The sequence below is a fragment of the Plectropomus leopardus genome, chromosome 13, assembly GCF_008729295.1.
Source record: "Plectropomus leopardus isolate mb chromosome 13, YSFRI_Pleo_2.0, whole genome shotgun sequence".
NCBI classification, from domain to species: Eukaryota; Metazoa; Chordata; class Actinopteri; order Perciformes; family Serranidae; genus Plectropomus; species Plectropomus leopardus.
The window spans coordinates 17,281,404-17,296,205 of record NC_056475.1 but is presented as its reverse complement, the minus strand read 5'-3'; the positions used below and the strand labels follow the sequence as shown (position 1 = coordinate 17,296,205).

The following is a 14,802-nucleotide window of genomic DNA, read 5'->3' as shown; positions in this document are numbered from 1 at the left end:
TATAAAATACGGAAATGTAGAATAGCTGGAGCAGCTTGTCAGTTTTCTTCTTTGCATCAAAATAGGATGTTTACAAACTTTCCTTCTGTTGGCGGGCTTGATGTACAATTCAAGCTCAGCCTCCCTCTTTCATTCCTTCCTTCACCTTGGTGAAAGGTCGGCGCTGTGATATCTGTGCATATTCAAAAACCTGTTGATATTCAAGTCAGTCGTTTTTAAAAGTAGGTGTGTTCCTTCTTCCGACCAGAAAGGAGGGCTTTTCCACATGTATTTCCACCGTGGATGTATTTGCAAACTGTTGGCGAGTTGGTTTGCATACAACGTATCTACCACAACGCACAGAGCCAGCTGTAAACAGACAAGAGGTTGCGTGTCGAAAAGTAAAGTAAAAACCCCAGTTGAGAGACATATTCCGATTCGGCTGTATTCATGCCTAAATAATGCTCCTAAAACCCGAATATCGTCATATCCCATGTTGTAATGTTTTAATCACAAAATGCTAAATTCGGAAAACAGCCTAATTCAGAATATTGAAATGGAATATGCTGTTTATAAGACCCACATCAAATTCAGAATACTATCGTGTTCGTAATAATTGTGGACTATTAATGTGCATGTAACCGTAGCTAGTGTCATTTTTCAAACAAGATGTGTCCTGATCCCACATTAGCTGTCTGAAGTTTTACCAGTGTAACTTGCAGCAGGTATGACTGATAACTAGCAGGTTAAGCTACGCTACACCACTTTTCCTTTTACTGTTTCCTGACAGTTTATTTGTGTGTGTGTACCTTTTTCTCCACGCTGTCCTCAGAAAAAGAAGCAGAAAAGATCAAGGAGCGTCTGGCCCAGGAGGAAGCTGAGGCGATGGAGATGGAGGACGAGGAGAACAAAACAGAAAACACTAATAATGAGAAGGAGGTATGTCAAGAGTTAAACTGCCTGGTTTAACAACAAGAAACACTTTGCCTCAAATTGTCTGACACAAAAGTGTGTTGTTGCTGTGTCAGTAACTAAATACAGTACTGTCATTTTATAATAGTTTTTCATTATAATATCTCAGAATGCAAGATATACTTCTCACTGCACAGCAGACTATACTAAATTACTAGAGTTTAATGGTATATAATGAAAGACTAGGGATGCACAATATTGGATTGTTTGCCGATATCCGGTATGCCGACACCTAATTTGGCTGATAACTGATAACTGATACCGATGTTGATATTCACTTTTTTTCCCACCAAATTTCAGTGATCATCAAGTCTCTTCTGTAGAGGAATTAACATTGTATTATGCATACTGTTAGAATGAGGGCCCACCAGCAGATGGAGACATAAACAATGCTTTTCAGTGTATGTTATATTCATTTATTGTGTAAAATTTAGAAAAATACTTTAGTTTATGTTTTGTGCATGTTCCCTTTGTCAAAAAAGAGGTTTGTGATATCTGCAGAAAACAGCATGTTGGCTGATTCCAATATTTTTTCAATATATGAGTATTTCATACCAGTGATGTGCCGATATTATTGTGCATCCTTGTTGTAAAAGTTTCAGACATGACATCTTTAGGGTATTATTTGGTGATATTAATAATTGTAAAGGAAGGCAAAGGAAATACTTTTATGATAACCAAGTAGTTATGCAAACATCTGCCCGTGGTACACAGGTCAGGTGGGTTTGGGTAAGCTTAGGAGAAAACATCGCTGCTTTGGGCAGGTGTGTAAAAAAGTGTCAAAGCAGCATTTAGAGTAAGTAATTAATAAATTACAGAATGGTTGAATGCATTAGTTCAGCTTGCTGATTATCTTACAGTAGATACATTTGGTGGGCCAAAATGGACTTACTGTTGTGCAGCTGAGTTTAAGTCTAATAATTTTAGTGAGAATTCCCTGAAAACAAGAAAAACTTTGGATGTGTATTCACGGGAGTCCTGTTTCCCAGGATTAAACCCTAGAATGTAAAAGTTACAACAAACAAATTTTTCCCTCTCTTTCCCTCAAGGAACCTAAAGAAGAAGAGATGACAGAGGAGGAAAAAGCAGCACAGAAAGCCAGGCCTATAGCCACCAACCCAATCCCTGGCACGCCATGGTGCGCCCACCACATCACAGCCCTCACTTTCTCTCCACTCTGCTTCATTGCAACAAACATAATGATTTTATTTTTAATATCAGGTGTGTGGTATGGACGGGTGATGATCGCGTGTTCTTTTACAATCCAACGACGCGGCTGTCCATGTGGGACCGGCCCGAGGAGCTGGTTGGTCGAGCTGATGTTGACAAGCACATTCAGGAGCCGCCTCACAAGAGAGGCCTGGAGGAGGTCAAGAAGACAGGTTAGGACAAACACATGTCCACAAGCAGTCAGTAATAATGACATTCAACTCAGTGCTTTTTAATATTGTGAACAATTAGACAAGTACTTTGTCAGCAGTGTTGATAATATGACGCAATTACATGTTTAAAGTCACAAAACCAGCGGCCAGAAACACAGGTGCACTAATGGCTTTTATGCAGAGCAAGACATTTTTATTTTCTGTGTAGTCAAGGGCACAGTCTGTGATTCAGATGTCAATCAAAATTATAAGAGTGTTGCCATCACTTAAATCATCTCTTATATGCTGTATGCTGCAGTGTGTGTATTATTTATTGTGTAGTGTTGTCCGTGTGTTCATACACAGGTGTCAGTAAGGAGGAGCCAGAACTGGCCATTACTACTGAAGAGAATCAGGACGAGGAGCCAACCAAAGCAAAAAAGAGGAAGTAAGTCCTGCACGTCTCCTCTTTACTTAATGCTGTAGCGCTGCATAAACAGTCATCTTATCTCTTTCTTTTTCTTTTTTTCATTCTCTTCTACATCATCTCTCCACTCTCATTTGTCATCCTCGGCACCCTTCCTGACCGTTGTGTTTTCACCCTCACAGGAAGGAGGAGGTGAAGGAGGCAGACTCTGAGAAGGAGGCAGCCATGGAGGCAGAGCTCCGAGCTGCCAGAGAACGAGCTGTAGTGCCGCTAGAGGCCCGGATGACCCAGTTCAGAGAAATGCTGCTGGAAAGAGGGGTAACACAACTTTCTGCCTTTTTTTCATAACAATGTTATGAGTTTTGTTTTTTTTTGTTTTGTTTTGTTTGGGGTTTTTTTCAGTTTTAAGGGGCATTGACAAACGGTTAAATCTTTCAACACAGTGATTCTGAAACACGATTTCAGTAGTATATACCCATATTAAATATTTTTTTAGTTTTGCTCCCTCACAAACCATTTTTGGTAGAAACACAGTGAAAAAACATAAGCGTCACTGTGTTTGGCAGTTAAGCAATTCAACAGGAAACAGAAATATTGATTTTCCAATGTTGAACTAGACCTGCAACGGTGAGTTTATTAGTTGTCCAATATTAAATTAATTGGCAGCTAATTTGTTATATGCTTAGTATTTTTTTGGGGGGGGGGGTGAATCAGACTGTAAATCAGACTTGCACTTTTTAAAAAAATTATTTTAGAAATTATGCGTGTATGCCATTTTTTTAAATCTCATGTTTCCCATTCAGTACTCAAGTGTGCCCACTGAGGTACCTATATCCCCATTTGAGACACACTGTTTTAATGTATACAAGTTTATACTTTCTAATGCCAACATTGTCTTTCATGTAGGTGTCTGCATTCTCAACTTGGGACAAAGAGCTTCACAAGATTGTGTTTGACCCACGTTACCTTCTGCTCAACCCAAAGGAGAGAAAACAGGTTCAGTTTCTCTTTTTTCTCAAGTGTTTTTCTATCACACCTCACTCAGTACATTTACATGATAGAAAAAGTCGATTTATTGTTTTAGTCCGTCCTAAAACTGGACCTTTAAAATAAATGTAAACATTTTAGTCCGGCTGAAATTGGACTTAATTGAATCTCTGAAAGTCGGACTAACACACCTGGATATTTCAATTGGAAGTCGAGCTCTTCCGTCATGTAAACACCTCAGTCGGACCTGAACTAGCCTAGATGTTCTGCGCGTGCTCCTGGTCGCCATGCCAGCCTCCCTTGGTGGTTAGGGATAGTGACCGATACTTATTTATGATAAAGGAAGGGGTGATGCAAAACGGGTAAAGCATTTTTTTAAAAAAATTAAGCACTGGGGAGAGACTTTATTACATTTTTTATTTTGGCTGAGATGAGAGACACAACTTTTAGGTAGTATTTTATATTTATTTTAAATATAAAAGTCATACCCTGGCCACCTCCCTCCTCTGATAAATGAAGTACAGTCCCACAACACCGGCATGGAAGCTAAGCAATGTGCTGCTGTGGACGGAGCCGTAGAAAAACATAAGTGTACACTGTGTTTGAATAGCTGAATAGTTGTCTTTAGTCTTTACCTTGCACAATAGCTGATCGAGGCAGCGGTAGACGAACAACTCTGCTGTTCGGTGGAGTAAAATAACTGTTTTTCTCAATAGAGTCTGGTGTTTTGATATAACGGCTTCAAATCTCCGTCATTAGGTGCTGTTTTACGGCAAGTTAATGCGGTGAAAATATTCTAATTATAGTGTATACTTAAACTGATGATGCGTCCGTTTTCTACCCCAAAGTTTTTGTAAAGAAACATTGCGATTCTGTCTGTATCATAGATATATAAGAACATTATATAATAATATAGATATAATAATATATATAAATAATATGGGTCTGTAGCAACTAGCTGAAAGGGGGCATATCTCCACCTACAGTGGCTAGTCGGACATACATCTGTCAATAAATCGATTCTCCCCAGTGCTTGTGTACTGGGACAAGGACAGTAGTCCAGTTAAAATGGCCTCATCGACCTGTAACGCTCAACTAACCTGAACATGTAAACCTACTGAGTGTTACTCATTCTCACTCTCTAATATAATTTTGTCTTGTACTGGCTTTTTGTGAAAATCCTTTAGTCATAGTTCTGTGATTTTTGTCCACTTCAGGTGTTTGATCAGTATGTGAAGACACGAGCGGGAGGAGAGGAAGGAGAAGAAGAACAAGCTGATGCAGGCCAAAGACGAGTTCAGGAGGATGATGGAGGAGGCAAAGTTCACACCGAGGTAAACAGACAGGGCCGTTTTTATACTAGTACTTTGTTATTTAAAGGCCAATATTGATATTTAACACAAGTGAAACAGATATGTAATTTTATTGTACAGTTTTTTTACAATCCCCTTGTTTTTCTGGAGTTTACACAAGATATTAAATCACATAATATATTTTTTAGTATTTAACATAATAAGTCATTGTTTTTTTCCTTTCTTATTGTGGTGAATAGATCATTTCAAACTTCTTTTTTTTTAATCTTCATAGAACAACTTTTAGTGAGTTTGCAGTGAAGCACGGCCGAGACCCGCGATTTAAGACTATCGAGAAGATGAAGGACAGAGAGGCCATCTTCATGGAATACATTACCGCCATGAGGAAGAGAGAGAAGGAGGACTCCAAGTCCAGAGGAGAGAAGGTATCAAAAAAAAACACGTTTCCATCAAAGGCTTTCGGTATGGTACCTTTGGAACCAAAATGACCACCTACGAAGAGATACCTAGATCTGTTTTGTGTTTTCACCACAGATAGTTCTGTTATATGTGGGTGGGATTATTGTCCCTCACTGCTCCGTCCAGCAGCTCTTGCTGTGTTTCCTTTTTCACGGGTGATACAGACTTGAGTCTGCACCCTGTTTTTCTTCCACAGAACAGGACTGCACAAAAATAAGCAGACTGCAGTGAGAGTCTCTCTATGGGACATTTATAAATAGCAGGTTTGTGAATTTACTCCTTGTCAGGCAAGAGTGGGGATTTATTTTGCCCAAGCACACCGAACAAAGCTCCGACAATCTGACACGTTAGTTTTGTCAGTGAGGATTACATTTCACATTTAAAGTTGCCGGCAGTCAGCCCAGTAAATTAAAAAAAATAATGTTTTCAGTCTACAGCTGCTGCTAGAGACTGCAAACATCCTTGCATTGTATAGTTGTAATTTACTAATGTATGAAAAAAACAGCCAGTGGAAAAACCAGCCACAGCTCAGCCCTGCTGAGCTCTGGGTGTTGATATTTTACTGACCAATCAACAGACTACAGCGTTTCTAGCTACACCTATTAGTACGGGATCTGTGTGCTGGGTATCCCAAGCAGAGAGGTGACCAAAATTGAGGATTGTTCCAAAGGTTCCAAAAGCACCGTCCTCAGCTTTACTCAAAGGAAATGCAAAAAAATGTTTACAGAGCTGATCTGAATTGTACCAACCTGCTGGTGGAAACGCCACAAAACTTAAATATGAATGTACGATATCTCTGTAGAATAACACTGTGGTGTTTTTAAGGTGAAGGAGTTTGAAAGACTATAAGTTAAGACCTCTGCAGGACTAATACTATCTGCATGCATACTGCTCTCCTGCTGATCATTTGATTTTGGACAGATTTCCAATTTAGATTGGTGTGTGTGTGTGTGTGTTTTTGCTCCCAGGTGAAGCTAGACTTCTTTGATCTCCTAAGTGAGCAGCACATAGAGGGAGGCCAGCGGTGGAGCAAAGTGAAAGAGAGACTAGAGACTGACTCACGATACAAGGCTGTGGAGAGCTCCGCACTCAGAGAAGAACTTTTCAAACAGTACATGGAAAAAACAAGCCAAGGTAGGAGCAGCTCTCTGTGTGCAGAAGACAATGGTTTCAGTGTGTGTGCTGGCGATGTGTGGTCTGCGTCAGAGCGAGTTTGGCAACTGAATATTTATGTTGGAAAAATTATTGATACTTTGATACTTTGATACACAGAGTGCTCAAAGCAATAGTTTTCTCGGATCATGTAGCACCAATTTCAAAAGTATTTGCATCTGTCTGCTGCATAGACATCCTAGTTTTATTGACAGGCTATCTTTCCCGTAGTGAAATACGTCTTTAGTCGTCAGGCAAAACTTAGTAAGATTTATTCCACCCCAGTGACAACTTTGATGTTACTAACTAACCCTGATGCTCTGATTTTGAGCGTAGTCCTCATTGTCGGCATCACATGACAAATGACACTGATGCAGACCTCATGTTTCATCCTCCACAGAGCGTGGACATCGATAAGGAGCGAGAGTTGGAGCGGCAGGCTCGTATCGAGGCCAGTCTCAGAGAGAGGGAGCGGGAGGTGCAGAAGGCTCGATCAGAACAGACCAAAGAGATCGACCGAGAGAGGGAGCAGCACAAGAGGGAGGAGGCCATCCAGCATTTCAAAGCTCTCATGTCTGATATGGTGAGACGCTCTGCAGTTTTTTCATTTTCTTGTGAAACTTGCTGTCATGTGATAAAACAAATGTATTCAGACAAGGCATGGTTGTATGTCAATTGTGAGCCCCTTTATAAATGAGTCAGATTTTACAGCTGTGACTGCGACCAACTGCAGGGATTACCATAGAGGATGTTTTAGAGCACTTTCTTTTTTTCCCCACAATATTAGTTAGATTTTCCATGCTTTAAAACACAGTTTTTACAATCCTATAACACATAAGACATAGTTGTGTCTTATTACAGAGCAAAAGAGAGAGGGAAATAAAAAAATAGAAAGGAAAAAATACATAAAATAAAAACAAAATTGCTCCTCAAATGTCAAAAAATGGTAGTCTATACAAAATGGAGTACAATAATTACAATAAATGCTAAATATGAGATGTATTTAAAAAAATAAAACGATAATTTACTCAGGCTCAGAATCTGCGTGGTCCACAAAAATTAGTCATTCACTTAATCATGTAACAGATCTAAATCCTTTACATAATTTGTAAAGGGGCTTCATCTGTTCTCAAATATATGCTGTTTACCTTTTAATATTTAAGTTATCCTCTCTAATGAAAGGCTTGATAACATCACCAATACATTTTAAAGCATAAAGCAAGCCAAGGTCTATGAATGCTTGTTCGTTTTGGCTATAGTTATATTTCACTGGATACAGGCCCAACAAAAAAAGCTTCGGGCCCAGCGGGATTCTTTTTGAAATATAAACTTCTTGGTTATAACTCTCACCTCCTCCCAGAATGTTTTCATGTTCTTACACCACCAAATAAGGCGAAATAATGTTCTAAGAGCACTTTCCAAACATGTGAGAAATGCAGATACCTTGGCCTGCGCAAGACTAACTTGTGTCATCATAGTTTGACTTTGATCCCATGTAACATTAGATTCAGGTGTTGAAGTGTTTGGGTTCAATCATTCCTCAGGTACGGTCTTCAGATGCAACGTGGTCAGACACTCGTCGTAACCTGCGGAAGGACCATCGCTGGGAGTCGGCATCACTGCTTGAGAGAGAGGAGAAGGAGAAGCTGTTTAACGAACACGTAGAAGCACTGGCCAAGAAGAAGAAGGAACATTTCAGGCAGCTACTGGATGAGACCAGCATGGTGAGAAGTAAAAAGGTGCCAAAAGCAGGAAATGTCACCTGTACTAAGCTCTTCAGTTTGTCTATGTTTGCTTTTTGCTTGTGTGCATTAAGAACTTTAAACCAGCATGGAAGGAAACTTACACTCTGCAGCTTTTAATGTCGTGTCTGTTTATGTGTTTCATCAAATATGATGGACTTTCTTCAGCTTGATCCCTGATAACAGTTTATAAGCTATTTTTTTGTGTTGTAGATCACTCTGACAACCACATGGAAGGAGGTGAAGAAGGTTATCAAAGAAGACCCTCGCTGTATTAAGTTCTCCTCCAGCGACAGAGTAAGCTGTATTATTTTGCGTGAATAATTGTAAAGTGATACAAGATTACAGACACTTTCTGACAACAATTACAGAACAGAGTTCTGTGAACCAGACACACTGTAGCTACATTAGAACATTTTTAAGCAAAATGATGAAAGAAAAAAAAGGTCTAGGGCTATACCAAACACAGAATTAATGCCAGTCCAGTCAGATTTGGCTGTTCAATACGAATATTGTACTATTTATTTCCATTTACAGTTTTTTGCAGACAGTACATATCAAACAAAAGCCAGATAAAGTGTCGTTTTAAGTTGCTGTGAGCTGTAAATTTTTTACTTCTCAGCAGAAGAGAGAAGATAATGTTTTCTCAAAGCTTTACAGATCCTCTGTGCAGCTGCCTGCGTCCACACAACTGCTGGTACCAAAGACTGGTGTTAAAGTAAATAGTGCTCACTCTGCTCTAAAAAAACACTGTACAACACACTGGCTAGAAAAAAAAAAAAACAGCCCCAAATGCTCGACTTAAAGCAATTTCAGTCGGCTGAGGGGTCTCCGACTTAGAATGTCTGACTAACGTCTGAATCACCTTTCCTTAGCGTAACTGCTATTTTGTTATGAAATAAAGTCCCGAATTTTTACCTTAAAATCTACATAATAATACATGGACAAGTGGTGAGATCCCTGTGGGTACATGTGACCCTCAGACAGAGGAGAAATCACTATTACTACTACTACTTTAGCACTAGTAAAACTATTCACTCTGATTAAATACCATTACAGAAAGCTAACCTCTGCTTACATTTGATCGGTCTGACTGGGGTCTTAGGTTGTAGCAGTTTCATCCATTTGCTCTGAATTTTCATGTCTTAAGTGTTAATCTGTGTGTTTGTAGAAGAGGCAGCGGGAGTTTGAAGACTACATCAAAGACAAGTACATCACAGCCAAAGCTGACTTCAGAACCCTGCTGAAGGAGACAAAGTTCATCACATACAGGTCTGTACACTCACTTTCACTTACCAGAAGGCAAAATCAAAACAAGTGTCATAATAGCAATTTAAAAATTTCAAATTGTTTTATATATAAAATATACTTATTTTTTCCCAAAGGACATTGCAATACAGTTAAACACTGCAGGATGTACAGACAGTTAGTCACCTTTATTTATACAAGCAATCGCACTGATTGATATACAGGTCAGTTTAAGTGGTAAATATTCAGTGATCACCTTGTGAGGTCACATACACAATCCATCTTTCCCAGTACTGCAGAAATGTATCAGTCTTTGGTGGAGGTTTGGCCTGTAACCCTTTTCATGTTACAGCTTTCTTGCTGGCAGCTAGTATTATCTTTAGTTGGTATTTGTCTTGGGCCAAAGGATGAGCCGCAATGTTGCCCAAATAGATAATAATAAAGGAGCGGTCAGTTTCATCACCAAATATGCAGTAGATATAATCTGATACTGTTCCAGGCCAGAAATCTAGAGCCCAGTTCAGACCAAAGATTCACAACAAGACGAAACTATTTTAGAAGGTTGCAGAGAAAAGTTGCAGCAGCGTGAACAGACGGGTCACAGCTTGACTCAGGACAGCTGATGAACTCCACTTGTCATAGCTGAGCAGACTGTGAGAAAAACATTTTTTTGAATGTATGCATGAAATCAGTCCTTTTTTCATTTTTGGGTCTGTTAACTTCGGTAAATGATTTGATAATTCTGAGACAAATAGCATTTAAGTTGAGGGAAACTGCAAACATGTACACACAGGATGTGATGGCACCACCTATAGACTGCCACTGTGCAGCGATCTGCCTTTTTTTGATCAATCAAATCATTTGACTTGAAGTGACTTAATGCAAAGGAAGGTCTGACAGTACGAAATTGTATCTTTGTAAAAATGTTTTAATTTTAAGAAATTATGGACATATTAATGATGGAGTTATAGATCATAAAAGAAGAGAAAGGAGGGAATTTAAGGAATACAGAAAGACAAAAATAAAAACAAAACATATAAATTTAGTATTATTATTATTATTATTAATAATGTTAATAAAAGGGTACATAAATGTAAGTTCATATGGAATAATTTAACTGGTTAGATAACTCAAAATTGTATCTCGTAAAGGGACTTAAACCAAAATCTGAACAGCAGCTGTTGTACTTAATATTTTTCACAGAATCACCATCCTGCCTCTGAGTGCTTTCTGCCTCTCTCATGTCCTCCCTCCCCTCAGGTCGAGAAAGCTGATTCAGGAGTCAGAGCAGCATCTGAAGGATGTGGAGAAGATCCTCCAGAACGATAAGCGGTACCTCGTTCTGGAGTGTGTCCCCGAGGAGCGCAGGAAGCTCATCATGTTCTACATCGAAGACCTGGATCGCCGTGGCCCACCGCCTCCCCCCACTGCCTCTGAGCCCACCCGACGCTCTACCAAGTGACCAACCGCATCATCTTCTTGGCCGGTTCCTACTTCACCTCGCCCTCCCTTTGGCCAGAGCATGATCTCCCCTGATCACCCCCTAAACCCCGCCCTCCCGGCCCACGGCGGGCCTCTCAGTGTTATTGCTGGGGCTCATGTTGCTTAGAGATGTACCATAGAGATGAACGGTTAAGGTCTCTGTGTTATGTCCACTCTTAGCCCTGAAATTGCCCTGCATTTAACGCAACAGCAGGGAACAGAGGTTACCTGATCTCAAGGTGACCCTTGAGCCCTCCCCTCTGACTGACCACGTTAGAGGGAGAGGGATTGTGATGAGGCTGCTGCCCGAGCAGCCACAGAGGTGTAAGATAGCTGATGTAAATGAAGATGCGTGTGTGTGTGTGAGAATGCATCTTTGTGTGTGCGTGTGATGTGTGCGTGAGTGCGCGTGTGTGCATGTGTCTGAGGCGTCCTTAAGCCTTACTGCTCCACTGTGCCAGTCATTGTTTCAGCGGCTCAGTGTGAATGTTAGTTTCTGCTCAGTGGTTTACTCCGATGTTGCAGCAATTTCTCTGTTGAATGAAATAAAGGCAACTTCCACTGTTTTTCAATACGGTGTCCCGTGGATTTTTAAAGATCATCTTTTGGGCTTTTTTACCTTTTAGATGATAGAACAGCTTACGTGTGAAAGGGATAGAAAGAGTGGATGACAGGCAGCAAAGGGCTGAGGCTGGAATCAAACCTGCTGCGGCGAGGATCTAAGCCTCTGTACGTGGGGCAACCGCTCTAACAACTGAGCTAGAGGGTGTCCCATCTTGTGGATTTTTATGAAAACTTTCTGCTTTTGTGAAGATATTACTGGAGGAAGCTTTGATCCATATGGAGAAAATAATGCTGACATGTTTTCTGTGTTGACAAGGATGTGCTGAGTCATGTTTTATTTAGGGACCGTTCTTTACCTTTTTAGAGGATGGGGTGGCTGGTCTATCACTGCAGCTCAAATTTCATTACAAGTGCTCTTCCTCCTCTGCCTCTCAGATTTTCTATAAAACTTTATTTCACACTTTTGAGTCCTTATTAGAAAAAACAATAAATAACAAGGACAACACAGAGATACTATCACTACAGCTCATCAGTTAATTGTCCATCTCGGGAGCTTCAGCAAAACTCTTGAGTACTTCATTAAAGGCCACCTGAAGCCTTTCCATTTTTACTTTCCTATAACTGCACCACAGATGGGCTGTGTTGAGCGCAGCACAGTAGGCTCTAAAAAGGGCTGTTATTACATTATCCGCAATCATCTGAAATTTGCATGCCAGCAAATTGGTTCGTGCATGCAGTTTGTAGCACTGGAGCTGTACATCATCATCACAAAGATCATCCCTCATGATGTGACCCAAATATCTCACTTTGTTCACTACAGCTAGCTGTTGGTCTGCCATGAAAAAAATGAGGGAATAATTAGTTTGTAATCCTCCTTGGTTTTAAAAATCATAACCACATTATTTTTAGGCTTAAATTTAATGTCATCCTGTAAACCATAGCTTAAGCAAATTCTGGGCAGTTGCTGTAAGTCAGCACTGTAAGGAGAAAGAACTACTGAATCATCAGCATACATCAGTCGGTTAATAATAGTATGGTATGGAAGCCCGAAGTGGCCATACATTCATACATTTTTTTTCCTTCGTTTTCCCAAGATAATGTGATATTTTTCTGAGGTAAAAAATTGTATGAGTGTATGGCCTCTTAGGGCTGCTGTAGTATCCCCCACCACACATCCAGGTTTATATTCTTTTAACTTTTTGGACAGATCATCCATTTACTGATTGGATGAAAGAGGTGACAGTATTCCACCTTGTCGCACCCCAGAAAGCCAGTAGATACGCCATTAAACTTCAATTAATAGCCCAGGCTATCATTTGCTTAAATCATTGACCTCTACAGGTGTATATTTGGAACAGGCATCTATATGGGATGGGCTTTTAATTCCTTTTATACAAAACTCAGCAAAGATGGAAATACAGTCAAATTTCATATTTGACCCTTTGAAAGTACAAGAAAATTGCCTGAAAAAAGAAAGAATTCTGTAAAATAATTTTAAGTATATACTTGTGATAATTATGAATATAGTTCAAAATACATATTTCGTTTTTGAAAGAAGTCTTCTACATCTATTGATCAGGGTTTTTTTCCGTCTCTGTGCCGGTGTTACTTCTTCTTTGGTGCTCATGGTGTCAGTAAAATTAACTGAATGACTGAATTGTAGTAAATCTTATCAAACATTGTGAGCAGCATACTCATATCGACAAAAGTATAAACATATTGTATACGTGATCGAAGCAGCTAGGTTTTATACATCCGAAGACTTGTATAAAAATGAACTTCACGACAACCAGACCGAGTCTCTGTAGGCTTTTATTTGTCATAATGTGTGTTTAATTGGGACTAGGCTTTTATTAGAAGTTTAATGGTACTCTTTCTCCATCTGACTTTCATAGTTTGATGTTTGATGGTTTAGGCTACTAAGCATTTGGTTCAAAGAATGGGGTTTAGTGTTTTGGCAAATAAAACCTGCAATAAACCCGGCAGCAGTGCCACTGCCCGGCAGGGCTGTATCAGGCGGCCGTGATTGGTCGAAACAAGCCGAATCGGTCAGATCACGTGATGTTTCCGGACATGGATGTGATCGATCGTTGATTAGAGAATTGATCTGCATCGTCATGAAAATTAAAAAGCCGTCTTTTGTGCAACAGTACGAACACATTTCAAACGCAACCTTATTTATTTAAGAGTGGTTTACATCTCCTGAAGACGACGCCATTGACGGTGCGAAGGGAAGAGGAAGAGGAGCTGCCGTTTACCTGATGTGTTAACCGCCGCTGCACCGCGCCGCCCGCCTCCTCTCCTCCCGGGTGTCTCCGCTCTGGTGCCGCGATGGTCGACCCTCTTCTGCCGCTGCTCGTCGTCGTGCTGTCAGCCTGGTCGGCTGTTGGAGAACCGGCGGGGTCCGCTCATGTCGACGGAGCTCCACCGTCTAAAATAGGCAAGAAAACCAGCGTGTTATCATCATAGCCAGCCGCTGAATTTGGCTAATGTTAGCCTCCATTCAAAGCTACAAGCTACAAGCTACAAATACTACAAGCTAGTCTGACTGAGCGACAGCCATGTAGTATTCAAGCTAGCTGCTGTACTGTGTTGAAATCAACAGACATGCAATTGAAACTTCCTCTAGTTTATTAGATACACGTGTATTCCTGTTTGCTATTGTATCTGCAGGTAGTTTGGTAGTTAATATTTTGTATGCTCAGTTAGATGTTTTCCTATTTAAAACAAAGGGTGAAGTCAGGTTTGATTGATTTCATTATTTCAAACATGTAAAATACAACAAAGACAGTGGTTAAAATCATATGTATCACAAAAGGGGAAAAAACATCAAAGGAGTAGGAAGAAGTATAAACTTATTTAATTCTACCATTTTACTCAATAATTAAATTATTATGAATAACTCCCTTATGGATATCCTAGTCATGTCATATATGTACCAGTGTACACATATACACACACCTATATGCCGATATTTGGTGTTTTGGCGATCATCTGTATCGGCATTGTATTTTAATGATCGCCTATAAAAATTAATTAATAAAAAATTGTGCGTATTACACTCAACCGACACCAGGGAAGACAAGGTATATAGAGAAATTATCAGCATGGGAGGA

General features: G+C 40.0%; 1 protein-coding gene across 7 annotated transcripts in view; it reads left to right on the top strand.

Annotated features, from left to right (window-relative positions):
• tcerg1b (transcription elongation regulator 1b (CA150)) overlaps window positions 1–14,802 on the top strand; it is a 32,635-nt gene that overhangs the window by 8,593 nt on the left and 9,240 nt on the right. For 4 of the 7 annotated variants that reach the window (XM_042498914.1, XM_042498912.1, XM_042498909.1 and 1 more), the window contains 6 exons: window positions 812–918; window positions 2,001–2,089; window positions 2,173–2,333; window positions 2,655–2,760; window positions 2,922–3,057; window positions 3,646–3,735. In XM_042498914.1, the coding sequence (XP_042354848.1) occupies window positions 812–918; window positions 2,001–2,089; window positions 2,173–2,333; window positions 2,655–2,760; window positions 2,922–3,057; window positions 3,646–3,735 (689 nt within the window). The remainder of the gene's footprint in view (window positions 1–811; window positions 919–2,000; window positions 2,090–2,172; window positions 2,334–2,654; window positions 2,761–2,921; window positions 3,058–3,645; window positions 3,736–14,802) is intronic. The other 3 variants (XM_042498913.1, XM_042498911.1, XM_042498910.1) reach the window with 1 other exon arrangement.